General features: G+C 43.6%; 1 protein-coding gene across 1 annotated transcript in view; it reads right to left on the reverse strand.

Moving 5' to 3' along the window:
- The window catches only part of aacs (acetoacetyl-CoA synthetase), a 44,956-nt gene extending 18,812 nt beyond the window's left edge, over positions 1-26,144 (reverse strand). Inside the window, exons 1-10 of the mRNA XM_035784811.2 lie at positions 25,844-26,144; positions 24,552-24,655; positions 24,029-24,149; positions 21,893-22,006; positions 12,585-12,682; positions 11,013-11,127; positions 10,838-10,919; positions 10,395-10,545; positions 5,144-5,224; positions 4,731-4,855 (exon numbers count right to left, since the gene is read on the reverse strand). Coding sequence (XP_035640704.1) covers positions 4,731-4,855; positions 5,144-5,224; positions 10,395-10,545; positions 10,838-10,919; positions 11,013-11,127; positions 12,585-12,682; positions 21,893-22,006; positions 24,029-24,149; positions 24,552-24,655; positions 25,844-25,976 — 1,124 coding nt within the window. The 5' untranslated portion in view covers positions 25,977-26,144. The remainder of the gene's footprint in view (positions 1-4,730; positions 4,856-5,143; positions 5,225-10,394; positions 10,546-10,837; positions 10,920-11,012; positions 11,128-12,584; positions 12,683-21,892; positions 22,007-24,028; positions 24,150-24,551; positions 24,656-25,843) is intronic.
- Positions 26,145-26,401: the final 257 nt, after the last annotated feature.

Raw genomic sequence — 26,401 nt, forward strand, 5'->3', positions numbered from 1 at the left:
TGGCTTGCCATAACAAAAGGGGTTGAATACTTAAGACATTTCAGCTTTTCATTTTTTATTAAATTTGTAAAAAAAAATAATAATCTTGAAACATAATTCCACTTTGACATGAGGTATTGTGTGGAAACCAGTGAAGAAAACAAAAATCTCAAATTTAATTTACTTTTAAATCAGGAACAACAAAATGTGGCAAAAGTCAAGGGCTCTGAATACCCCCCGAAGGCACTGAATATAGTAATATTAGCTAAAAGCAGCGATACATTATCAAACATTTATTTGGATATTTTATGGGCAGAAGGTAGTTCTTTTTTTTCTTTTTTTATGGCAGAATAATGATATAAAGCCAGCTGTGTTTGGGCCGGACCTTTCACCTGTAACCTTTAGATGGCGCTGTTCGCTTCACTAAACACCCAGCTGTACACATCAATAATAATATTTAAAATGTGTAGAGTGCATTTCGCACACTCACTGCACATCAATGCCCCTGGGAGAGCTATGAGCCATGATGTTTAAACAACAAACCATCAATAGAACAAACTATATTGAGCCCTTAATATTGGCCAAATAGTTGCCTTAAGCAGTAAGACTCAAATGGATTTTTTAAATTGTGTGTATTTAAATATCATTACTAGCTTACACTCAATTTTAAGACCATGCAGTGTATATGCCAACAACACACCTGTCACCTCATTAGGACATGATACGGTTTTTGCTCCTCTAAAAGTTGAGGCGTAGCTGGACCAGTGCCGCAGAATTCTATGGCACGTTATTTACGGCGTGAACCACCGGTACCATTAATGCTAGTGAGTGCTAGTTTGACCACCAGAGGGCATCTTTGAAAAGCATTTGGTAGCCTTCGATAATGGCTGTAATAAGGATTGCGAGCACACGGGAGACCGGGGCTCAATTTACCAACGGAGGGGGGACTAGGCTGTCCTTGTAAATAGGAATTTGTTCTTAACTGATTCCATATTTGTAAATGAGAACTTCTTCTCAACTTAACGACCTGGTTAAATAAAGGTGAAATAAATATGTCATAGTTTTGATGTCTTTACTATTATTTAGACGATGTAGAATGTAGTTAAATAAATCATATTGCTTCTGACTTCAATATGCTCTTTAATTAAATAAGACCTACACCACTTTTAACAGCACATTACGCAACACTAGAGAGACTCGTCTCACCTACGGTAGGCCTACAGTATATCGAAAAATATGACTTGACTCTCCGCCAATAATTACATAGAGGATTGGAGGATATTTCTGTAATTCAGTGCTGTTTATTCCCATAGTAATTCATTATGGATCCATAACTAAATAAACATCAGCATTTTGAAAGACTATTTTTATCATTATTTTATTAAAGCATAAAGATGCCATTATTAGTTATATTGTTTTAGTTTGAATGTGCAGACTGGCACTAAGAACAGAGGGAACGTTTCCTTAGTCAGCGCCATTATTAATGCCCTTTAAAGCGTTGCTATTGTGGCGGGGTGGGGGTCCTTCCCCATGGGCTAGGTACGTCTTCTGTGCGCGGCTCTGAAGACCATCCCGTGCCCTGAACCTTGAGCACTTTCAGTGGATACAGCTGGAGAACTGCAAGGCAATCCCATTGTGCGCCACTCGGGAGCCATGACCAATACATATTGTTCTGCTAATAACAGATCTGTGAGAATATCCAACAGGCTTTTATATAATTCTAAATGAATAATAAATCTTTGTTTAAAAAATATATTTTTGGAGATGATTTGGTTTTCAACTAACATACAACGAGTGAGAAAAAGGCCATTTTTGACATGGTTACTAATTTGTAAATATAGCCCGTTTGTTATTTAGAATAATTTTTGTTTTTAGAGGGAGAGAAACCAAAAATCGACAGTCTCATGGGTTTCCCGGTCAAGGCCAGCACGGTATTGAACCAGCATCTGTAGCAAGACACTGTTATGCATTTCTCTTAGACCGTTGGGCCACTCAGGCACTGTACAACATGACTGATCGGGAGTGGGCTACAGTACTACAGTAAAACCAAAATTAAAGAATAAAAACCTTAGTGTAACAGTTTCAGTAAGTAATACTGAAGTCGTGCACAATTATCAGTTTCTATTTAGGCGTATGTCGCCCATTCATAGTCAGAGACACAATAGGACCCAAAGTCTTCGGACTCTGCCGAAGAGGAACAACTCTCCTTTGTCCTCGACTACACGCTCCCGCCCTTCTTTTCTCATTCAGGTAGAATACAAGAGGAAGACAATCGCATGTATCGACCCTGTTTTACCATCTACTTCCACCATTCAATGGGAGAGATATTAAAAAAGGGGATTGTTTTTAGAGTGGGCTGCCTGAATGAGTGCTTCATCAGGATCTTTTTGCACAGCTGAACAGTCTCTGTCCACAGTCTCTGTCCACAGTCTCTGTCCACAGTCTCTGTCCACAGTCTCTGTCCACAGTCTCTGTCCATGTTTCTTCCATAGGGAATCGATGATCAGCCATTTATGTAGTGTGAGCTCCTCCTAGAGGTCTCCTCCTGCTCTCTCAATTCCTCAGACAAGCACCATGTATCAGAGAACCCATTGACAACCTTCAGACAATCCCCAAACAACCTTCTACCAGCAGGTCACAAAGCAGGATGGGGAGAACAGGGAGGGAACAGAGCGAGAGAGCTAACATTTGGGATTCGACTCGAGATCAACTTTGCTCGTGAAAGTAACTCAACGATAAGGTTAGTAGAATGTTAGTCAAAAAAGATGACACGTTGTGATTTCATCTGCAAGGAAAACGTGGCTCTCACATGCCAGCCACCAATACAGATTGTTGGTAGAGGACCTAATTGCTGATGGTCTTGTCATGCAAGAGCGTTGGGCCAGTAACCGAAAGGTTGCTAGATCAAATCCCCGAGCTGACAAGTTAAAAATCTGTCCTTCTGCCCCTGAACAAGGCAGTTAACCCACTGTTCCTAGGCCATTGTAAATAAGAATGTGTTCTTAAGACTTGCCTAGTTAATATTTTAAACCATTTGCTCCCTTGAAAAATAGACATTGGTCTCAATGAGTCACCCTGCCTAAATAAAAAAGGTTATTTTTTCATTTTTGTTGTTGTTAAAATGCTGGAAAGCAGCAGCAAGATTGAGTGTTGAACACTCAGACGACCACAATGTGAGATACCTCTTTGGACAACCATAATCAGGAAAACACAACACACTCATGAGGAATATAGATGGATGCAGAAGAGAAAGAACAGAGGAAGGTGGGATGAAGAGCAGCCAAAATGTCTGGATTAACCCCACAGAGTCTAGTGGTCCCTCACTAAAGAAGTCTGGATTAACCCCCAGAGTCTAGTGGTCCCTCACTAAAGAAGTCTGGATTAACCCCCAGAGTCTAGTGGTCCCTCACTAAAGAAGTCTGGATTAACCCCCAGAGTCTAGTGGTCCCTCACTAAAGAAGTCTGGATTAACCCCCAGAGTCTAGTGGTCCCTCACTAAAGAAGTCTGGATTAACCCCCAGAGTCTAGTGGTCCCTCACTAAAGAAGTCTGGATTAACCCCCAGAGTCTAGTGGTCCCTCACTAAAGATACAGCAGACTAGGGATTAATTTGATATGTATAATAATGATGTATAAACTACGAGTGTGAGGATGTTTCATACAGGCTGTATGTACATCAAATAGGTTTGTGTGCATCGGCCTGAACGTCCTGCAGTACACCAGTGGCTGCTACAACTAGATATTTTTATGACAGTTTTTTTTGTCCCACAGTGGTGGGAACACAATGAGAAAACAAGGGGCCGCTTCATCCCAGCCAAGACACAGGATTAGGTGTGTACACACACACACACACACACGTGTTCTGAGGAGTCTCAACAGGCGACTACTATTACATATACCTAGACGAGGAATGATTCCCAAGGATGAATCGATAAAACCCAAAATAATCTTGCCTGCAGCCTAGTGGAATCCAAGTTGTTTTCATCCCACTCTTAACATCGTTTAAATAAATGTCACCCACCACACCTCCCATTTGGTTTACAGGCTTGTCAGTCTCCACGGTAACTGCCAGCTAACAGCCCACCTTCCCTCTTCGCTCCAGGGTGAAGTTTGCCCTAGATTGCAGAGCATGGTCAGTTGAATCATTTCCCTACTAATGGTTAAAGTTAGGATTGGGGAAGCTCAACCTAGAGGGCACTGGTGCAGACACTGGGGACCTGAGTGGACTGCTACATGCAGTAAGTTAGTGCTTACCAACGTCACGCCCCCCGAGCCATTCCCCCTATGGGCCTTTTCAGCATGATCACACCCAATTTATCTAATCAACTAAATCATGAATCAAGTGAGCTTGTGGCAGAATAGAACTAACAGAACAGACATTTGTACATCATTGAAATCTTGTTGAATGTTGGGCAGGCCCTGAGGACTGGGTTGGGAAACACTGGTCTAGGTAATGCCATCCTTAAAACAGTCATCCTTCCTCCCCCAATCTCTGAACGGCTACTGGATTTGGTTCAGGGTGGGAAGTGTTGAGATGTTTGATATAATGCGAATGGCAAGGCCCTGCTATGTGGATTGTTAATCGTCTCTTGCCCTATGGGCCTGATGAACCCTATCCATAATGTGATAGATGCCAGGTGCAGACCTCCCCGTGGAAAAAAAACACAGCACATCAGAAGAATTGTTCGCTCGTATCCCCTATTTTCCCAACAGACGTATTTAGTTAGGGAAGTTGGTAAAGATTAGACTCACCCCAATTGGTCCACAAGGTCCCAGAGGACGTTGGGTGTGGGCATGAGAGGTGAGCCGTCGTACAGAACCACAGAGGCCCCTATGGCCAGCGACGTCACCAGCCAGTTCCACATCATCCAGCCCGTCTGTTGGAAACAAGAGGGGAAGGGACCGTCAGGAAACATCCAGGCTTCCCACCCTCATAGGCCCATGGTAGGAATGCAAAAGAGAGCATATTTGTGGTGTGTGTGACGTACGTGAATGAGCCTGTTCTGTAAAAGAAACATTTGCTACCCTTCTATGTTTTTTTTTTTTGGGGGGGGGTCATTGGGACGTTTTGTGTTGACAACTTGATCAGGTTATAATGGGATGTTTTGTCAACTTGTGGTTTTAGCGACGACAGGAAGACGTTTTGAGCTGACAAGATGACTCACCGTGGTGTAGTAGATGACGACATCACTGCTGGTCACGTTGCCATGGAGAACGTGCTCTTTTAGATGCTGGATAAGCGTCCCCTACGGGGGAGGAGAGAGACAGAGTTAACATGACGAGCGACAGAGAGATATATTTTCCCCCCCTTCTGGTTATCTTGACCTCTGGCTCCCGAGTCATGTTTGTCTTAGTTATTTTAATCAAACAGTGAGGTCCTGATTGCTCTGGAGCAGCTTTTCATCAAGGATCTCTGTACTTTGCTTCGTTCATCTTACCCTGGATCCTGGTCACCCAGTCCCTTCCGCAGAAAAACATCCCCACAGCATGATGCTTCACTGTAGGGATGTGCCTCGGCACAATCCTGTCTCTGAGCTCTACGGACAATTCCTTTGACCTCATGGTTGTGTGCCTTTCCAATCAATTAAATTTAACACAGGTGGATTGAAAGCAAGCTAAATAAACATCTGATCAATGTAAACAGGATGCAACTGAGCTCAGGGTCAGAATAGTTAAGTCAAACATGTCTAAAAACCTGTTTTCGCTTTGTCATTATGGGGTATTGGATGTATATTGACGAGGACATATATATATATATATATTAGAATAAGGCTGTAACGTAACAAATGTGGAAAAAATGGGTCTGAATTTAGGAATGAACTGTATGGAAAAATACACATTTGAAAATTGTTCTCTCAACCAATCAATTGGTCAGACTGTCGGTTGATTAATATATAGATTTTTAAAGTCAGGTACAGCCCTAAGCTAAATAACAAACTAAAGAAGCTTGCCAGCTACCTAACCCTGTTGCCCCAAGCTAACGTTATAAGCAGCTGGCTAGCTTCATCTGACTACTGTGGCTGGACCGGAACAGGTCCGTCCATCATCAACCAAATACGCACACGATTTTAGATGACACCTACAGTTGAAGTCGGAAGTTTACATAGATTAGAGTCATTAAAACTCATTTTTCAAACATTCCACAAAATTCTTGTTAACAAACTATAGTTTTGGAAAGTCGGTTAGGACATCTACTTTGTGCATGACAAGTAATTTTTCCAATAATTTTTTACAGACAGATTATTACACTTATAATTTGCTGTATCACAATTCCAGTGAGTCAGATGTTTACATACACTAAGTTGACTGTGCCTTTAAACAGCTTGGAAATGTCCAGAAAATTGTCACAGCTTTAGAAGCTTCTGAAAGGCTAACTGTCAATTGGAGGTGTACCTGTGGATGTATTTCAAGGCCTACCTTCAAACTCAGTGCCTCTTTGCTTGACGTCATGGGAAAATCAAAAGAAAAATCAGCCAAGACCTCAAAAAAAAAAATTGTGAGACCTCCACAAGTCTGGTTCATCCTTGGGAGCAATTTCCAAACGCCTGAAGGTACCACATTCATCTGTACAAACAATAGTACGCAAGTATAAACACCATGGGACCACGCAGCTGTCATACCGCTCAGGAAGGAGACACGTTGTCTCCTGGAGATGAATGTACTTTGGTGCGAAAAGTGCAAATCAATCCGAGAACAACAGCAAAGGACCTTGAGAAGATGCTGGAGGAAACCGGTACAAAAGTATCACAATACACAGTAAAAACGAGTCCTATTTCGACATAACCTGAAAGGCCGCTCAGCAAGGAAGAAACCACTGCTCCAAAACTGCCATAACAAAGCCAGAATACATTTTGCAACTGCACATGGGGGCAAAGATTGTACTTTTTGGGGAATTGTCCTCTGGTTTGATGAAACAAAAATAGAACTGTTTGGCCATAATGACCATCGTTATGTTTGGAGGAAAAGTGGGGAGGCTCGCAAGCCAAAGAACACCATCCCAACTGTTGCGTCTTTGGCTATGCCGGATTAAGTGATATGACATGCTATTCTATAAAATAATTTCTCTGTAATTAATATTAACCGATTGAGCTAATCATGTAAATGTAATTAACTAGAGTCGGGGCACACCGAAATATTTAGAGCTGTTATCTTCCGAATAAACTTAAAGACGTAGTAATATTTTACATCAATAGCAGTCGATATTAATCGTCATCTTAATTCAGTCTCAACTAAGAATTTACAACTTTCAGATATCTGCACGAACCCTGGCTAACAAGTTGAATCAGCAATACAAAATTGGGTTTAATTATTTGCTAAATACCTAACTAAACACACATACAAATAATTAATCATAACTTGATTACAAATTACGTCATAAAGGAAAACGTCCCTAGCGGGCGTAACAGATATGACAGCTTGGTACACAAAAGAAAAGGGGCTGGGTTTGAGTGAAAGAGCGGGAAGACTGAGTAACAAAGGAAGAAGCTGTGCTTTCGTAAATACAGTATCTTATGCATTCTAAATTACCGCCCATTTGGAAAAGGAAGATGCAATAAATATTTACTCTGAGCTGCGCTTCAGTAGGTTGGTGGTAGATGGAAGGTCGTATTGCCAAACCGAGTACTTTGAAGAATGTCTCTGGTGGTCAATTGGATACGTTGTACTAACATTGTTGTGTGATAGATGGGATACTCTTGTCTGTTCCTTCCTAACCCTCATTTGCAGCTGCTGTTGCTTACTCAACGGCTGGGAGGTATCACTTCTGTAGTGAATAAGAGTTCAAAGTTCATACCATTCACAACCAAAGCTCACGCTGATGTTGGCTTCGTTCTGTAGTTATCATCTGAACCATTCTGGCATTAGACCGTCATCCTCGGAGGTTTATTGTCGTCAAGGCTTTATATAGGAAGGGAGAGGAGGGCGTGTTTGAAAAGTTAACCCATGTCTCTTCACAGGGGCGGGCCACTGATTGAGCAGAGCCCTAAACTTATGAAAACCCAAATCTCTCATTTGGAAGCTAAAATTAAATCTCTTCACCAATTGAACAACAATTCCATGTGAACCCAATAAATACAATGTGCAGACTGTCCACTGTAGAGTTTATGTCATCCTATCATTGATGAGAATGTCTCAGATGACAACCGAACTGACATTATATTCATTAAGTACCACCGCATATGTTCAATTGGTCGGATTACCAGAATATTGTTCATTTCCCCCCACCTTCTGATGTTCCCAGAATCCCTATATTAACCAAAGGGTTTGAAAATGTAACCTCAGTAGGGTAGAGAGAGGACGGGGGGGATATTTACGACTGTCATAAACCTACCGCCAGGCCAACGTCATGACACAACTGTGAAGCAAGGGGGTGGCAGCAACATGTTGTGGGTTGCTTTTCTGCAGGAGGGACTGGTGTATTTCACAAAATAGATTGTGGATATTTTGAAGCAACATCCCAAGACATAAGGCAGGAAGTTAAATCTTGATCGCAAAATGAGTCTTCCAAATGGACAATGACCCCAAGCATACTTCCAAAGTTGTGGCAAAATGGCTTAAGGACAACAAAGTCAAGGTATTGGAGTGGCCATAACAAAGCCCTGACCTAAATTATATTGAACTTGTGGGCAGAACTGAAAAAGTGTGTGCGAGCAAGGAGGCCTACAAACATGACTCAGTTACACCAGCTCTGTAAGGAGGAATAGGCCAAAATTAACCCAACTTATTGTGGGAAGCTTGTGGAAGGCTACCCAAAACATTTGACCCAAGTAAAACAATTTAAAGGCAATGCTACCAAATACTAATTGCAAGTATGTAAACTTATGACCCACTGGGAATGTGAAGAAATAATCTAGAATGAGGTATCTCTTGTCCATATCATCTGGTTCATTATGATCTAAAAGGCTAAACTGACCCTACAGTAGATCAGCCCTCTACAGGCCCAGCTTGGCTCAGCTCACGACGTGCCTCTCAGTCCAGGGCCTCCCTCAGCTAAAATGCTAGTTCACTTCTCCACTACAAAAAACATACCACGTGCGTCCAACCGAGATGGCCGGAGTGTTTTGACATGTTGATTGTCCTTTCCTGAACATCCATATATCTTTTTTGACAAACACTTCAAAGCCTTTTCCTTAAAACAAAGATTGTTGTTTAAACAGCGTTGTCAAATTATGGACATTTTGATTTTTTATTTTTTTTAATTATATTTTTCAGTGTGTGTAGCCTAAATGTCCCAGTCTGGGAAAATAGGCTAGCTAATCATTTGTCAGTGCAGCCCTCAACATTGTCCTTATGTCTGAGGAAGAAAAAAATAAAGAAAAAAAGTTGACATCCCTGACACAACGGGACCCCTCTGTCTCTAATCTAAGTGTGCATTGGCAGAGGGACTTTTGGCGTTTAAGTGACTGAGTGCCAGGGCCGTTGGAGCCGGGGGGGGGGGTTAAGTAATTACGAGATGAGGAGAGCGGGATGAGAAGTGTATGCGGAGAGCGTGCTCCGATGGCTGATTTGTGAGAGAGATGCCATGCCTCTTCCCTTGTTTCCATAGCGGGCGATGTTTGGGTTTGACAGCATTCCTAACAAAGCCTAACAAGGTGCCTCTAGTGCCAGTTTAATTGCCTGTGCTGGCGGGCACCACCAGAGTCGAATGCCGCATCACTATCTAATTATCCGGAGAAGGAGTGGAGAGGAGGGAAAGAGAGCGAGAGAGAACGAAGAGGAAATTGTACAATGGAAGAAAAGACGCAGAGAGAGGGAGACCGAGAGAAGCTAAAAGTGGTGTCGAAACCCTCAAACACACACACACACGGATGTCTGAACTAACAAGTGAACTTAGTGGGGGGGGTAGGAAATGTCAATTGTTTTGCCCCTTGAAGGCTAAATGATTGTGAATTAGACATACAGTACACTCCAGTGTTTTTAAACAGCTCACCATAACTAAAAACATCCACATTAATGTGCTCAAGCCTTATTTCATCCATTTAAAATGGTGGTCTACAATTTATTTCCCTAATAAAAACATAGATTAATACACCTCTATAAAAACAGGCCTTTATGTGACAAACATACCAAAAAAAATAAAAAAGGGAAAAGTTTGTCTGATGGACAGTTGCTGCCATCTGGTGGAAGAAAACAGGGCAGTGTTGTGGCCTAATTTGTAGCAAGGATGTTGTTTGAATGTTGTTTTAATTTAGAAATAATAACGGTTTTAAAAAGTAACACTGTGATGCACCCAACAATGCAGGATAGTTTCTTTGGTTTGGCATTTCTGCTGGAATGTTAATTATTTTCGGAATCCTACTTTGTGTTCCAATGTCTGTTGGAGTTCAGTGTGATGTGGGTGACAGAAGTGTGTACAGATGAGGTCTGACCCAGCAGCCATATGTGTGCGTGGGTATCAGAGAGACAGCTGTATCTTACCCCTGCCGAGTGCACCATACACTTGGGGGATCCAGTGGTCCCAGAGGAGTACATGATAAACAGGGGGTGAGAGAAGGGCAGCTGCTCAAACTCTAGCTGAGGGGCCTGGTCCCCCTCCTTCCCTGTGGCCAAAAAGTCATCCAGATACACACTGGGAGGGAGGGAGGGAGGGAGGGAAAAAGAAGAGATGTAGACATGGTAAAAGAGTAAAAACAGGAAGAGGTTAAAAAGAGACAACTCAGATAAATGTTTAGCCAAAGTAGGAGAGACTGCAAGAGTATTAGTTATATTGAAGGAAATTAACATACCACAAACACTTCACATTAGGTAAACGAGAAAACACAGAAAGTACGTCCCAAACTGCACCTCGTGTCCTATATTAGAGCACTACGTTTGACCAGCGCCCATAAAAGGGTCAAACTGACTCAGTCAGAAATACACACCTATTAGGGATCCTGGAAAGATCAGTGTCTTGTTTGCTTCGTACGTAGGGAATGACAACCACCTTCTGGAGATCGGGCAGTCCTATGAACAGACCGTGGTAGTGACATTATACACACCCCAATACTAACTAACCACACACACACAAAAGGACCCAGAAACAAGGTATTGCGCTACCTTTGACCACACTGTGTAGTTTCTCCATGTGGTCGTGCTGTTTGCCGTTGTACACCACCGCTGCAACTGAGAAGATGAGTTTTGGCTGGATCTGAGAGAACCTGTCCAACACACCCTGAGAGACAGAGAGAGCACAGAGACAATGGATACACTTTTGGGAAAAACTATTCATACAGTTAAACGTAAAATGAAAAAAGAATCCCAGAGGATGACATTGATTACACTGGTTTCTACTAGTTTCTAATGTGGACTTTACAGTCACACTGAGTTTAATGTGGTCCTCAGTATGGACATTAGTCACAAAGGGTTTCTAATGAGCACGGAGCATACATACAGTACCAACTGAGCCGTAGATACATGAGGAAATAAGTCTGGTTTTCAACTTCCTGTTGACAGTTAGAATAGTAGAATACACAACGTGCACCAGTATTTCCCCACGTGTTATCTGTCACTCAAAGAAAAGTCACCCCAATTAGATAGTAAAAAAAAGAACTTTTTTTTTTTAAATGTAGATTGGTCAAATTAGTCTAGCCAGCTATCATGGAAAAATTCATAACTCGGCACGGGGTGCCCCTTGACCTCCAGGGTGCCCCCACAGATTTATTAGTTACTCTCACTCAGCTTATGCCATGTTAAGATATTATCTACGGCAAAATGTGCAGAAATATTAGCTGTAGAACTAGTAAATGAAAAAAAAGTTTTGCAATTAAAACTTTTTTTTAAAACTGCTAACAGATCCCTGTGAACTTATTCAATTATAGTTTTTAATCCTGGTGCAGAGTTAATGGGTAGCGGCTAATCGTATAGCTAATAGGCTGTGTGTTTGTAGATCGCCTGAGGTGACCGAAGCTACAGCAACCAATGTGATAATGACTGGGGCCATTTCTACTGTTCTCGACAAAGCATGACGTTTTTAAAATTATAAATTTAAAGTAAATTAGCTTAAACTATTTTGAAATAAGATTTTAAAATGTTCTCCTCAGAGAAGGCCAACTAGACATTCTCTGCTCCTGTGTGGGATATTGTTCTCCCTGTTTGCAAACTAGTAATTTCTTCTTGATATTATCAACAAGTTCTCTTCCTTGTTCACCTGGAAATTCCTATTCCACAGTCAGCTTGGGAACTGTGATCCAAATAATCAGAAACGGCAGTGCAACACTACAAATAGACAAGACTCTCTCTTTAGTATTACATACAAGCCATATCTAACGTGCATTTTGACGATGCTGATGTGCTACACTGCTTGGTGTTGAAATAATCTCTTTTTGCCACAAGGGGGCAGTAAAAGATCATTCAGAGACAGTCCCAAAAGTACTGTATATCCAACTAGGGGCCATGACAGAGCTAACACCCCTCCCCCCCCCAGGAGCCATTAGCAAGACGAACAAAGTACTAATCCTAAATTAGAGGAAACCCTCACCTGCCCATTAACCATGACTGCTGACCTAGACCCTCTTATACCCCCTCCCTCACTTCCGTGGTCAAAAGTGGTGGACTGGATGGGGAATAGGGTGTCGTGGTGGACTACATGGGGATTAGGGTGTCATAAGATGCAGTCGAGGTCATCCTTACGTTGACTCCAAAGTCCACAGATGTGGACGACCAGATGGCCCCGATGCTGGCCGCAGCCAACATGGCCTCCACCGCATGGATCCCATTGGGTAGATAGCCTGAGAGAGTGACAGAGAGAGGGGAGAAAGAAAGGAGAGAGGAAAAAGAGATGGTTTATTGTGGAGGGCATTCAAATGATCAATATCACAATAACTCATGAATCCTTTCTCCGTCAGGACGCCATCTCCCTTGTGACTCACCGGGACACAAATCTAATTTCATAGGGTGGAGAGAAACCAGCAGCTTACGGAACTGGAACAGGTCGTGGTACAGAGAGCAGGATAAAAGGACAGGTCGTGGTACAGAGAGCAGGATAAAAGGACAGGTCGTGGTACAGAGAGCAGGATAAAAGGACAGGTCGTGGTACAGAGAGCAGGATAAAAGGACAGGTCGTGGTACAGAGAGCAGGATAAAGGACAGGTCGTGGTACAGAGAGCAGGATAAAGGACAGGTCGTGGTACAGAGAGCAGGATAAAAGGACAGGTCGTGGTACAGAGAGCAGGATAAAGGACAGGTCGTGGTACAGAGAGCAGGATAAAGGACAGGTCGTGGTACAGAGAGCAGGATAAAGGACAGGTCGTGGTACAGAGAGCAGGATAAAGGACAGGTCGTGGTACAGAGAGCAGGATAAAGGACAGGTCGTGGTACAGAGAGCAGGATAAAGGACAGGTCGTGGTACAGAGAGCAGGATAAAGGACAGGTCGTGGTACAGAGAGCAGGATAAAAGGACAGGTCGTGGTACAGAGAGCAGGATAAAGGACAGGTCGTGGTACAGAGAGCAGGATAAAGGACAGGTCGTGGTACAGAGAGCAGGATAAAGGACAGGTCGTGGTACAGAGAGCAGGATAAAGGACAGGTCGTGGTACAGAGAGCAGGATAAAGGACAGGTCGTGGTACAGAGAGCAGGATAAAGGACAGGTCGTGGTACAGAGAGCAGGATAAAGGACAGGTCGTGGTACAGAGAGCAGGATAAAGGACAGGTCGTGGTACAGAGAGCAGGATAAAGGACAGGTCGTGGTACAGAGAGCAGGATAAAGGACAGGTCGTGGTACAGAGAGCAGGATAAAGGACAGGTCGTGGTACAGAGAGCAGGATAAAGGACAGGTCGTGGTACAGAGAGCAGGATAAAGGACAGGTCGTGGTACAGAGAGCAGGATAAAGGACAGGTCGTGGTACAGAGAGCAGGATAAAGGACAGGTCGTGGTACAGAGAGCAGGATAAAGGACAGGTCGTGGTACAGAGAGCAGGATAAAGGACAGGTCGTGGTACAGAGAGCAGGATAAAGGACAGGTCGTGGTACAGAGAGCAGGATAAAAGGACAGGTCGTGGTACAGAGAGCAGGATAAAGGACAGGTCGTGGTACAGAGAGCAGGATAAAAGGACAGGTCGTGGTACAGAGAGCAGGATAAAGGACAGGTCGTGGTACAGAGAGCAGGATAAAGGACAGGTCGTGGTACAGAGAGCAGGATAAAGGACAGGTCGTGGTACAGAGAGCAGGATAAAGGACAGGTCGTGGAACAGAGAGCAGGATAATAATGAGTATAACACTGTGGGGAGTTCATTCTAGGAACAGGGAGTCATCCCCGGAAGAAACCAGTAAGAGTGAAAATCAGAGAGCATCCCAAATGGCACCCTTTCCCCTATATAGTGCACTACTTTGGACCAGAGCTCAGTAAGGGATAGGGTGCCATTTGGGACGCAAGCCCTAGTTGAGTCCTACACGGCTCCAGCAGCTTGAGTGCTGCCTCAGGTCAGGAGTCAGGTATCAGCAGTGATATGTACGCTGTCTAAAGAAGGTGTCCACATACATAGGTTCAGTTTGCTCCTAGCAGAACTGGGCTAGGTGAAGTGCAAGTCCGTGTTTCTCATACTCCCCAAAACACCTCTTGAAAAACAAGGGGAAAAAATGCAATATTACTAATTTGTCCCTCTTGAGACACCGTATCAACAGCGTACCCACTAACACTTCTTCAAAAGTCAAAACCAATCTAAGATAAATCAAGAAATCTGTCCTAAACGTACATTTTTGCAGAGACAAAGACTTGATTGAAGATTCCCTACAGTCGACCAATCACCGATAAAGGGGCATCGACAGGCCTTCCGAGTGGAGCAGCGGTCTAAGGCAGTGCATCGCTGTGCAAGAGGCGTCACTACAGACCCAGACTTCGGTTCCCAGCTGGATGGCGTTTCCTCCGACACATTGGTGCAGCGAGTAGTGTGTCAAGAAACAGTCGTGTTTCGGAGGACACATGACTCTCGACTTTCGCCTCTCCCATGTCCGTACGGATTTGCAGCAATGGGACAAGACTAACTACCAATTGGATATCACAAAATTGGGGAGATGGTGTTTAATGTACAAGTACGTTCGGCTACCGAACGTCAGCTTGCCTCCGGAAAGAAATGTGCTCAAACAGCACCCCCCAAAAAAAAAAAAAAAAAAAAAAAAAAACCTGCCAAACACCAAAACAAACCTAAAATAAAATGTTGTCTGGGAAGCATATGCTAACTTAGGTGAACAACAGCCTGTTTAGGTGGCAAAACAAGTATGCCAGCAATGTCAAGCATCGGCCTGCAACCATAACCCTGTCACAAATCACACTTTCGCTGGCTATTGTGTGTTCTGCACTTGTCTGTTTCTTATTACTCGGACTGATTTAGCCGATAGCTGCTTTATTGAAAAACAAATATGGACTTACATGAACTGTGCCGTGTAGTTTTACCTAGTGCCTTACAGTAAGAGTGTCTGATAAATCAGATAACCGGTATGTGTGTGTGTGTGTGTCTCAGGTAGGTTAATCCAGGTAGTCGGTGTGGCAAACGGGCTGACCTGATATCCTGGTGATCAGGTAATCCCCTAACTGGTTTAGAGGCACACAGAGGGGGTAGGGAGAAAGGACACAATCCAAGCTTTAAAAAAAAAATAAAACAAATGTAGAAGCCTTCATGACTGTCTGTAGAGTTGTGACACACACACACCTTGCACTTACGCGGTGGAAACCTTCAACAGCAAGAGCCACACCTATAGGCTGTCAGACTCGCAATCCTGTTCCTGGGACGCCAAGAACTCATTGTTGTTTTGGTCCTCGTACAAACACATTAATCAACTCATCACCAACCCTTTGATTATTTGAAATCAGGTGTGAAAAAATAAATAAACTGTGCAACCCTTTGGGTCCCCAGGACCAGGACCCACTGGGCCAATTAATGTAGCCTACAACACTGGACAGCCCCCAGGACCAGGACCCACTGGGCCAATTAATGTAGCCTACAACACTGGACAGCCCCCAGGACCAGGACCCACTGGGCCAATTAATGTAGCCTACAACACTGGACAGCCCCCAGGACCAGGACCCACTGGGCCAATTAATGTAGCCTACAACACTGGACAGCCCCCAGGACCAGGACCCACTGGGCCAATTAATGTAGCCTACAACACTGGACAGCCCCCCTGGACCAGGACCCACTGGGCCAATTAATGTAGCCTACAACACTGGACAGCCCCCAGGACCAGGACCCACTGGGCCAATTAATGTAGCCTACAACACTGGACAGCCCCCAGGACCAGGACCCACTGGGACAATTAATGTAGCCTACAACACTGGACAGCCCCCAGGACCAGGACCCACTGGGCCAATTAATGTAGCCTACAACACTGGACTCCATTACGACTAGCTGCCGCCACTGGCAATAGCTTATGGTGATCCTAAAAATTAAAAATAACTTTAATTATATCGTGTAACCTACTTCCTCCATCCACAAACTAGATGGAACTAGGTGTGGTAGAGAGAAACTGACTATGATAAAGTTGAGTGTAAAACCATGTTAATGAGCCTGGGGTAATAAGGAAGTGCTAAGAGGATACAGTATCAGTCTGAACAATGAGGAAGGCCCGGGAGATAGTCAAGCGGAGATTGGTTGGTCTTCAACAGAAAAGCATGTTGTAGGTATTGCTTAGTTGGGGCATTGATCATATGGTTTAGATAAAAGCCTGGTCAAAGTATTAGTGTCTAACTAAACTCAGGAACAAAAAAAAAAAAGAAACTCCCTTTTTCAGGACCCTGTCTTTCAAAGATTATTTCTAAAAATCCAAATAACTTCACAGATCATTGTAAAGGGTTTAAACACTGTTTCCCCATGCTTGTTCAATGAACCATAAACAACTAATGAACATGCACCTGTGGAACGGTTGTTAAGACACTAACAGCTTCCAGACACTAGGCAATTAAGATCACAGTAATGAAAACTTAGGACACTAAAAAGAGGCCTTTCTACAGACTGTGAAAAACACCAAACGAAAGATGCCCAGGGTCCATGCTAATCTGCGTGAACATGCCTTAGGCATGCTGTAAGGAGGCATGAGGACTGTAGATGTGGCCAGGGCAATAAATTGCAATGTCCGTAGTGTGAGATGCCTAAGATGGTACAGGGAGACAGGAAGGACAGCTGATCGTCCTCGCAGTGGCAGACCACATGTACCAATCCTGTGCAGGTGTTGTTACACCTGAACGCCACACCTGCTGGACAGGTACAGGATGGCAACAACTCCGAGTTACACCAGCAACGCACAATCCCTCCATGAGTGCCCAGACTGTCCGCAATAGGCCGAGAGAGGCTGGACTGAGGGCTTGTAGGCCTGTTGTAAGGCAGGTCCTCACCAGATATCACCGGCAACAACGTCACCTATGGGCACAAACCCACCATTGCTGGACCAGACAGGACTGGCAAAAGGTGCTCTTCACAGTTGTCTCACCAGGGATGATGGTTGGATTTGCGTTAATTGTCGAAGGAATGAGCGTTACAGCGAGGCCTGTACTCTGGAGCGGGATCAACTTGGAGGTGGAGGGTCCGTCATGGTCTGTGTGTCACAGCATCAGACTGAGCTGGTTGTCATTGCAGGCAATATCAACGCTGTGCGTTACAAAGAAGACATCCTCCTCCCTCATGTGGTACCCTTCCTGCAGGCTCATCCTGACATGACAATGCCACAAGCCATACTGCTTGTTCTGTGCATGATTTCCTGCAAGACCGTAATGTCAGTGTTCTGCCTTGGCCAGCGAAGAACCCGGATCTCAATCCCATTGAGCACGTCTGGGACCTGTAGGATCTGAGGGTGAGGGCTAGGGCCATTCCCCCAGGAAATTGCAGGTGCCTTGGTGGAAGAGTGGAGTAACATCTCACAGCAAGAACTGGCAAATCTGGTGCAGTCCATGAGGAGATACACTGCAGTACATTGCAGCCACACAAGATACTGACTGTTACTTTTGATTTTGACCCCCCCCTCTTTGTTCAGGGACACATTATTCCATTTCTGTTAGTCACGTCTGTGGAACTTGTCCAGTTTATGTCTCAGTTGGTCAATCTTGTTATGTCCATACAAATATTTACACATGTTAAGTTTGCTGAAAATAAAAACGCAGTTGACAGTGAGAGGACGTTTATTTTTGTTTTGCTGAGTTTACATGTCCATCTTCCAAAAGCTTCTGACAGAAACACATTTAACTGGAACTTACTCAGCAATACACGTATTCATGTTTCTCTTACCAAATTAATTGATCTGCAGTTTACATGTGATATTAATAGACGGACATAGGTCAAGCAGCACACCACAGAACTAGAATGACATTTCTATGTAATACACACAAGGTTAAATGAAGGAAAGAACCGTGAGAACCAGCAGTCTGCAGCTGAAGGGTTAATTTCTAGAAGGATAGATGGAGAGGTGTGTTTTGACTGCAGCCATAAACCTTGACTGGTTTCATCTGCTGAGTGGTTATATTTCTCTCCCCCCCACACTGAAAAGGAAGTCCACACTATCAAACCGAGTGGGACAAGGACACGTAGCACACACACAGAGATACACCTAGTATTACAGAACGCACACACCCATACACAGATACACCTAGTATTACAGCACGTAGACGCACACACACAGATACACCTAGTATTACAGAACGCACACACCCATACACCTAGTATTACAGAACGCACACACCCATACACAGATACACCTAGTATTACAAAACGCACACACCCATACACCTAGTATTACAGCAAGCACACACCCACACCTAGTATTACAGAACATACATATCACCAACTATGGTTTACCGTACACTGTGCAGATACAGTGCACCTACAGGTTGAGTAAGGTTATGATATACTGCTTCCGCCATCTTTAGGTTTGCACCGGACAATTTGAAAACATGATTGAAGACTGTTATGCACAAATTGAAAACCCAAAATGACAACACACAACAGCAGGGAGAGTCCATCTCTAAAAATAATCATACAAGTCACAGTCGTTGGTCTTTCTGTGATTCAAAAGGTTTGTTCAGCTCTCCTACTGAAGCTACCATAGAACTAGCAGACTAGCCCATGTCGGTCATCTTGCCTTGTTATGTGGTGAAACTGCCCCTACACTAATTGGTGATATGTGGGTGTGCTGTAATACAAGGTGTATCTCTGTGTGGGTGTGTGCGTTCTGTAATACAAAAGTATCTATATCCACAGTAAAATGAAAGGCCACTCAGCAAGGAAGAATCCACTGCTCCAAAACTGCCATACAAAAGGCCAGACTACGGTTTGCAACTGCACATGGGGACAAATATCGTACTTTTTGGAGAAATGTCCTCTGGTTTGATGCAACAAAAATAGAACTGTTTGGCCATAATGACCATCGTTATGTTTGGAGGAAAGGGGGAGGCTTGCAAGCCAAAGAACACCATCCCAACCGTGAAGCACAGGGGTGGCAGAATCATGTTGTGGGGTTGCTTTGCTGCAGGAGGGACTGGTGCACTTCACAAAATAGATGGCATCATGAGGAACGAAATATGATGTGGCTATATTGAAGTAACATCAGTAAAGCTTGGTCGTAAATGGGTCTTCCAAATGGACAATGACCCCAGGCATACTTCCAAAGTTGTGGCAAAATGGCTTAAGGACAACAAAGTCAAGGTATTGGAATGGCCATCACAAAGCCCTGACCTCAATCCCATAGAAAATGTGTGGGCAGAACTGAAAAAGCATGTGCGAGCAAGAAAGCCTACAAACCTGACTCAGTTACACCAGCTCTGTCAGGAGGAATGGGCCAAAATTCACCCAACTTATTGTGGGAAGCTTGTGGAAGGCTACCCAAAACATTCGACCCAAGTTAAACAATTTAAAGGCAATGCTACCAAATACTAATTGCAGGTACGTAAACTTCTGACCCACTGGGAATGTGATGAAAGAAATAAAAGCTGAAATAAATAATTCTCTACTATTATTTTGACATTTCACATTCTTAAAATAAAGTGGTGATCCTAACTGACCTAAGACAGGGAATTTGTACTAGGATTAAATGTCAGGAACTGTGAAAAACAGATTGTAAATGTATTTTGCTAAGGTGTATGTAAACTTCCAACTTCAACTGTATATATATAATAAACTGTCCTATATATATTTTTTTTTACCTTTATTTAACTAGGCAAGTCAGTTAACAAATTCTTATTTTCAATGACTGCCTAGGAACAGTGGGTTAACTGCGGGTTTGAACTTGCAACCTTCCGGTTACTAGTCCAACGCTCTAACCACTAGGCTACCCTGCCGCCCCTATGTAGCCTACCTGACCCTGCATGATTTGAGTTGTCTTCGCGCGCTGTTCCAGAGTGAATAGAAAGTGGTTGTGCATAAAACCCATCTATTAACGCCAAATAATACAGTCAGTGCACCATCAAAACACTGGCTTTTTTTTCTTCACATGGTTTCATTATGCAGGGTAGCCTACATCTATAGATGTATGCAGTATTTAGCTGCAATTTATAAACTTGAATAAAAATTACACATCAAAATAGGGGGTGTAGTCAGCTTGAGGATAAATGTAGCCTCTATTTATAGTTGAACTCAGCAGGTTGTCTGGCTAAAAGCCGACACAAATATGCCGCAATTAAGGTAAACTTGAGAAGTCCTCCTGGCTGTTTCTCTGCGTGTCTCTTTTTTTTCCTAATTATGTCTGTTAAAAAGCTCTCGGTCGGTGGTTGTCCCTCTGTTGTCTATGTAAAAGGGCTATTTTGAAGCACACCTCCCTTCCGTACAGTTTCTCCTGATGTTCTTACGGCAACCAAGCTGTTTTTAACCACCCCTGTAACTGCCGCTTCTGTGGAGAGAGAATTTTCTAAACTAAAGCTCATAACTACATAAGAAGCATTAGGCTGTCGGTCTGATATGAGCTTTTGAACACTGGCGCCTTCGTAGCCTTGACCACAGCATTTGTTCACCCATATCCCTCAACTTTGATCAGTCACATTCCTGAAGCCCCTCAAAAATAAATCCTTAGTTTTCTGATACATATGGAAATTAAAAAAAGGTTTGTGAATGACTTTGAGTGTTAGTGTCAAAATGATTTATATATTATTTTTAAATCAAATAGATGTCGATGACAAGTGCATGACAGGCCCCTAGAGCTTGAGCCCCGCCCCCACTGGCGTACTGGACGCCCCCGCAAGGCGGATTAACAGTAACTGAATAAAAGTACTACTCCTGGAAGCAGCGTCTTTAATAAATACTAGTGTCTTGTGAAGAGGGAAGATGGTCCGGTCTGCCTCAGTTGGTACAACATGGGGCTTGCAACACCTGGATACTGTGTTTGAGTCCCATACCAAAACATATTGCTGCCACACCAGGATACTGGGTTCGAGTCAAGTACCAAAACATATGGCTTTGGATCAAATCAAAGTAAACCAGCTCTTCAAGTAGGACTAGTCGGGTGAAACATGTTAGATGGCCTGCGTTATATTACAGTGTTCTACTGTGGTGGGGAGTAGGGATGGATGAATAGGGCCATTTAGAATTTGCTGCAGTTACCCCATGCCAACAAAGGCCTCTATATAGACAGAGGCCAGCGGGGGGGGGGGGTTAAAATCTGCACCAATCACAGGTCAGGATGAAGCAGGCTGGGGTGTTCCTTGACCAATTGCAGAAGAGAAGGTCTGACAAGCTCCGTGCAGGGGGCCCAGAGTGAGGGAAAAGGGGAGATGATAGTAAGACTCTACAGAGGTGGAAGATTATGGTAGGACTCTCCCTATGGACCCTGGTCGGTCAAAAGTAGTGCACTCGGTGTAGGGAGTAGGGTGCCATTTCAGATGCAGAGCCTAGTGCTTGACGAAACGTCGGGGTGATTTGTGGTGTGCATGTTTCTAGCTGGACTGTCACACTGTCGTCAGACAGAGAGCCTCTCCTCTTGACCTTTGTGAGTGTAGGGGGTTTGGTGGTAATGCAACATGGTGACTCACCTACGACTCTGTCGCCTGTCCCGACACCCATCTTCCTCATGGCGGCGGCGAACAGCGCCACATCGCGCCTCAGCTCCCCGAAAGTCACCTTGGTGATCTCGTCATTTTCCTCGGCTTAAAGAGAGAGAGGAGGGAGAAACCGTGAGAGAAAATGAGAGGTTGACAGAAACTAAAGCCCTATTCGCACTGGATTAGATTTGCTGGTGGAGACAATTACATAACCTAGGTGCATGACCACAAATCAGCACATCCATAAGTTAAAACCAAACCCGTCCGAATCGACTAATTCTAAGGTCCTCTGATAATATTAGTCCCGTGCGAAGAGAAATGAGAGAAATGTTTGACAGGTGTTTATCGCAGTTTCAGCATGAAAAAAAAAAGTGATTTGATAAATGGAGTTTAAAAACAAAGTGCAGTGCCACCAGAGACTCGGTGTTCGCACCCAGGCTCTGTCGTAACCGGGAGGTCCATGGGGCGACGCACAATCGGCCTAGCGTTGTCCGGGTTAGGGAGGGTTTGGCCGGTAGGGATATCCTTCTCTCATCGCGCACTAGCGACTCCTGTGGCGGGCCGGGCACAGTGCACGCTGACCAGGTCGCTAGGTGTACGGTGTTTCCTCCGACACATTGGTGCGGCTGGCTTCCGGGTTGGACGCGCGCTGTGTTAAGAAGCAGTGCGGCTTGGTTGGGTCGTTTTTGGAGAGGGGGTAAAAAAATAAAAATAACAAAGTGCTGCGCATAGCCAATATATGAAGAGCGTTTCAGTGAATGCTTGTGTTTATAGGTTGTGCGCCAATGAATTGCACATCGCCAAATGAGTTCGTATAAAAACCATTACGGCCATTTAACTCAACCCTTGTTAATACATCGTAAAGCAGCAAAACTGCATCTGCAGGCATGGGGCCATTTAGGAAGTCTTGTACTGCAGAGCACTAAACTATCCTAATGATTAAACTTCCTCAATCCAGACATTGTGGCGACACTACACCGAGGATGCTTTGGTATGGTTCTAGAACGTTGGGAGCCAAACTGGAGTGATCAGCGTTGCCTGTTTGTCACCTAGACATGGTGAAATATCTTCACGTCTACATGACAAATCTCCAGGCTTCAGTCATAACTGTCAATTTAATTAAAAATAAATCAATGAACGTTAATTACAGTGGGTCAGTTTGGTAACAACACAAATCCAGGCCGAATCGCCCTCTGGAATAATGGACATTCTGGGGTAATAAATACATAACCAACATTCTCTTGTAATACTAGTCCTGTGCTTTACCAGACCAAATTACAGAGAATAGGGCTATAGTTAGTGTATGCAAAGCTATCCAAGTAATAACCTGCTCTGACATACAGGGCCGATACAGGAACCTGCTCTGACCTACAGGGCCGATACAGGAACCTGCTCTGACCTACAGGGCCGATACAGGAACCTGCTCTGACCTACAGGGCCGATACAGGACACATTAAGCCGTAGTGCACTGCCACCTGAGTAATAGCGCTCCTCTCCTAATCAACTTACAGGAGGTGGGCGGGCGGTGGGTGGGGTGGAGACCGCATTGAATGATAACAAGAGGATCCCCATCAGGATATTAAAAACCCAAGGAGCGAGCAGGAGCCTGAAAACCCTGTGGCTCCTAATGAAATCACACTTCCCTGCATACCGTATGGACCCGTCGTCGGCCAAAAACATGTTGAATTAGGAGAACTTATTGGGGGAAATAAAACAGCAGAATTACAGGTACTATTTTGGACGGGGTTGTCAAGGTGACCTTTGGAATAATCTTCTCAGTGCTTCAGAAAATGATCTATATATGTGTAAGATATGCCATTTAGCAGACATTTTTATCCAAAGAAATGTACAGTCTGCGTGGCCCCAGCAGGAATTAAGCTAAGGAATTATAATGGCCATTAAGAATATCATTGTGACCCTTTATTTCATAGTTGACACACTAGCTATAAATATATATTTTTTAAGCACAATAATTATAGTATAAAAACATGTCTGGAAGCACAGGGTGCTGGTGCTGATTTAGGACATTTAATCAACTGCAGATGAATGGGATCTTGGAAACTGACCAATAAAACTGGAGGGAAAAAAAGCCTAATAAATGGACTGAATTGCCTCAGCAGTACTTACTAGCAGCATAGAGGGCCACCTTGTCCTGGTCTTTGTGCTTTAGCAGGTTCTCAGCATAGTTCATGCGGCTTCCTTTGAACCACTCTGGGACGTCCGATATCCTCTTGGAGATATCCACCACCTGAGGAAGAGGGGAAATGGCTAATGTTCTACATGGTTCAAACCTGGGGTAAGGGAATAACGACTACAACGTAATACTGCTCTGCTCTAAGCACAAGGGCACCGATAAGTAACTGACTGAATAGATAAATCGATTGGACCCCTCAAAGAACTTTATAGACTCTACCTAATCATAATGACACAAATTGAGAGAGATCACATTGTAGAAGGTGTTACTGCACTAGATGGATGAAAAAGCACAGTAAAAAAGGCAATGTCTGTGTCCCAAACAGCTGTCAGAGTCCTATGGACCATGGTCAAAAGAAGTGCACTACTATAGAGATTAGGGTGGCATTTAGGATGCACCCATCCACTTATTCAATGTTATGTACATAAGAGAGCAGGAAACAGTGGGTAGACACACCTCCTCATACATCCTGGAGCTTACTACCCCACAGAAACGCCACACCTCAGCCCAGAACTCAGGGTAGCTCTCCACAGACCACTGGTACAGGTCATTGTAGTTGGCTGCAAGGGGGAATGACATCAGAGAGATCAATCATGAGGTTTGTCCTCCAGCTGCTACACATTTTAGACAAAAAATAACTACAGGAACGTACCGTTTACCCTATTTTGTAAATGGTTTGGTTTTGCACCTTGGTAAAGTTAGTTTTATATTTGGATGTTCAGTTCCCTCGTCAATAGCTATTGAACCAATCAAGCAAAACAACATATTTACAGATTTAAATCTTCTGAAGAATATAAGTCACAATAAAAAAAAGTGTTGATTGTTCGCCATCCTCCCCTGATTCAGAATATACCATTGTCATGGCATGCTTGGTTAAATAACTATAGAGAACCACAGTATGTTTCATAATACCCATAAAACCTAGCGGTCATACAAGGAAATGGTTCAAATCGATTTTCCACTATTCAATTTTCCCCATAGGGGATTTTAAACACTTAAAATAAGTTGTGTTTTGTGTAGGCTTACCCTGGCGTGATGTTTTGATAACTGTCAATCTCTCTAGGACAAGGTGACATCAATATATTAACCACACCCCGGCAAAATGAAATGTTAAACTGCTAATGTGGCTATCATAAAGAACTACAAATGCCATGCTTTGGACGAGAGTGCCGAATCGAGCCGAATGTCAGAATTACTGGATTAACCAATTAGTCATTAATAAAGTATTTTTTTTAACTGGACAATTCTGAAAGCGGTCTTGTGCAAGTTTTAAATTGACACAATACCGGTTTGCAAAGGTGTCGGCTAGAGATAGCTTGCAGGGATTTGTTGTTTTGTATTCCGACTACTTTGACGCTAATTAAACATTTTCGAATCAGAGTGCGAATACAGCTGAGCAGGATATATTGATAAGGCAACTTGTCCGAGAGACATTTACATGTTTATGAAAACACGCCACGGTAAACCTACACGAAACAGTGTTTCTAAAATTCCCTATGGGGAAAAGCATGTATGGTGGAAAAACGATTGGAAATGATGACAGCTCCATCGTGGGACAACTACAGTACTTAGGCTAGCAATATAGCAATATTAGGAAATGTGCACACAGCTACATTTGCTAATGATGCAGTGTGTTGATTCTCCCCAGCAAAATGAATCGATTGGTACCGAATGTATAACGTTAAATTAGAGGTGACTAGCATGACTGTCCTCCGTCTGAAAAGCTGCTCCCTCGCCGGGTCACTCACCTAGATTAAGCCCAAAGTCTCTGTTCACCTGTGTCCTGAATCTGTCCATCTGTGTGTTCTTCTTTGAGTCTGGGTACCATAATACCTTCGACTCCATTATCTTCTCGCTCATACGTTCGGTGTCTTTTGACATTGTTGTTGCCTTTGTTGTCGCCTCCGTTAAAAAATGAGTCTGTCGTCCTTTATAGCAAGCTAGCTAGCTACTGTAGCAAAAACAGGCAGCACACTTCCAAGAATGACTATGAGACAGAAGGCCAGATTGGACTGTCATTCCATGCGGACAAACTGCAAGGATAAAGCCAGTAAAGATCCCTCCCACCGTGAGGTGACGCGGCTGTCACAATAACCCAAGTATCCTTCCGCTTAAAGACGCAATCTATTTCTTCCATAATAAATCAATTTAGTGTTAAACCAGTGTGATATCTAACCAATATCCTCGAATTGTGCATGATTATTACATACAAACTGTAAAAAAAAATACGAGTAAATTGCATTACAAAAGTACTTTCCCTCAATCACTGGTGGCAAGGGACGGTGGGGACCTGTCGTTTCTCATCA

This window comes from Oncorhynchus keta, chromosome 14 (genome assembly GCF_023373465.1).
Source record: "Oncorhynchus keta strain PuntledgeMale-10-30-2019 chromosome 14, Oket_V2, whole genome shotgun sequence".
NCBI lineage: Eukaryota > Metazoa > Chordata > Actinopteri > Salmoniformes > Salmonidae > Oncorhynchus > Oncorhynchus keta.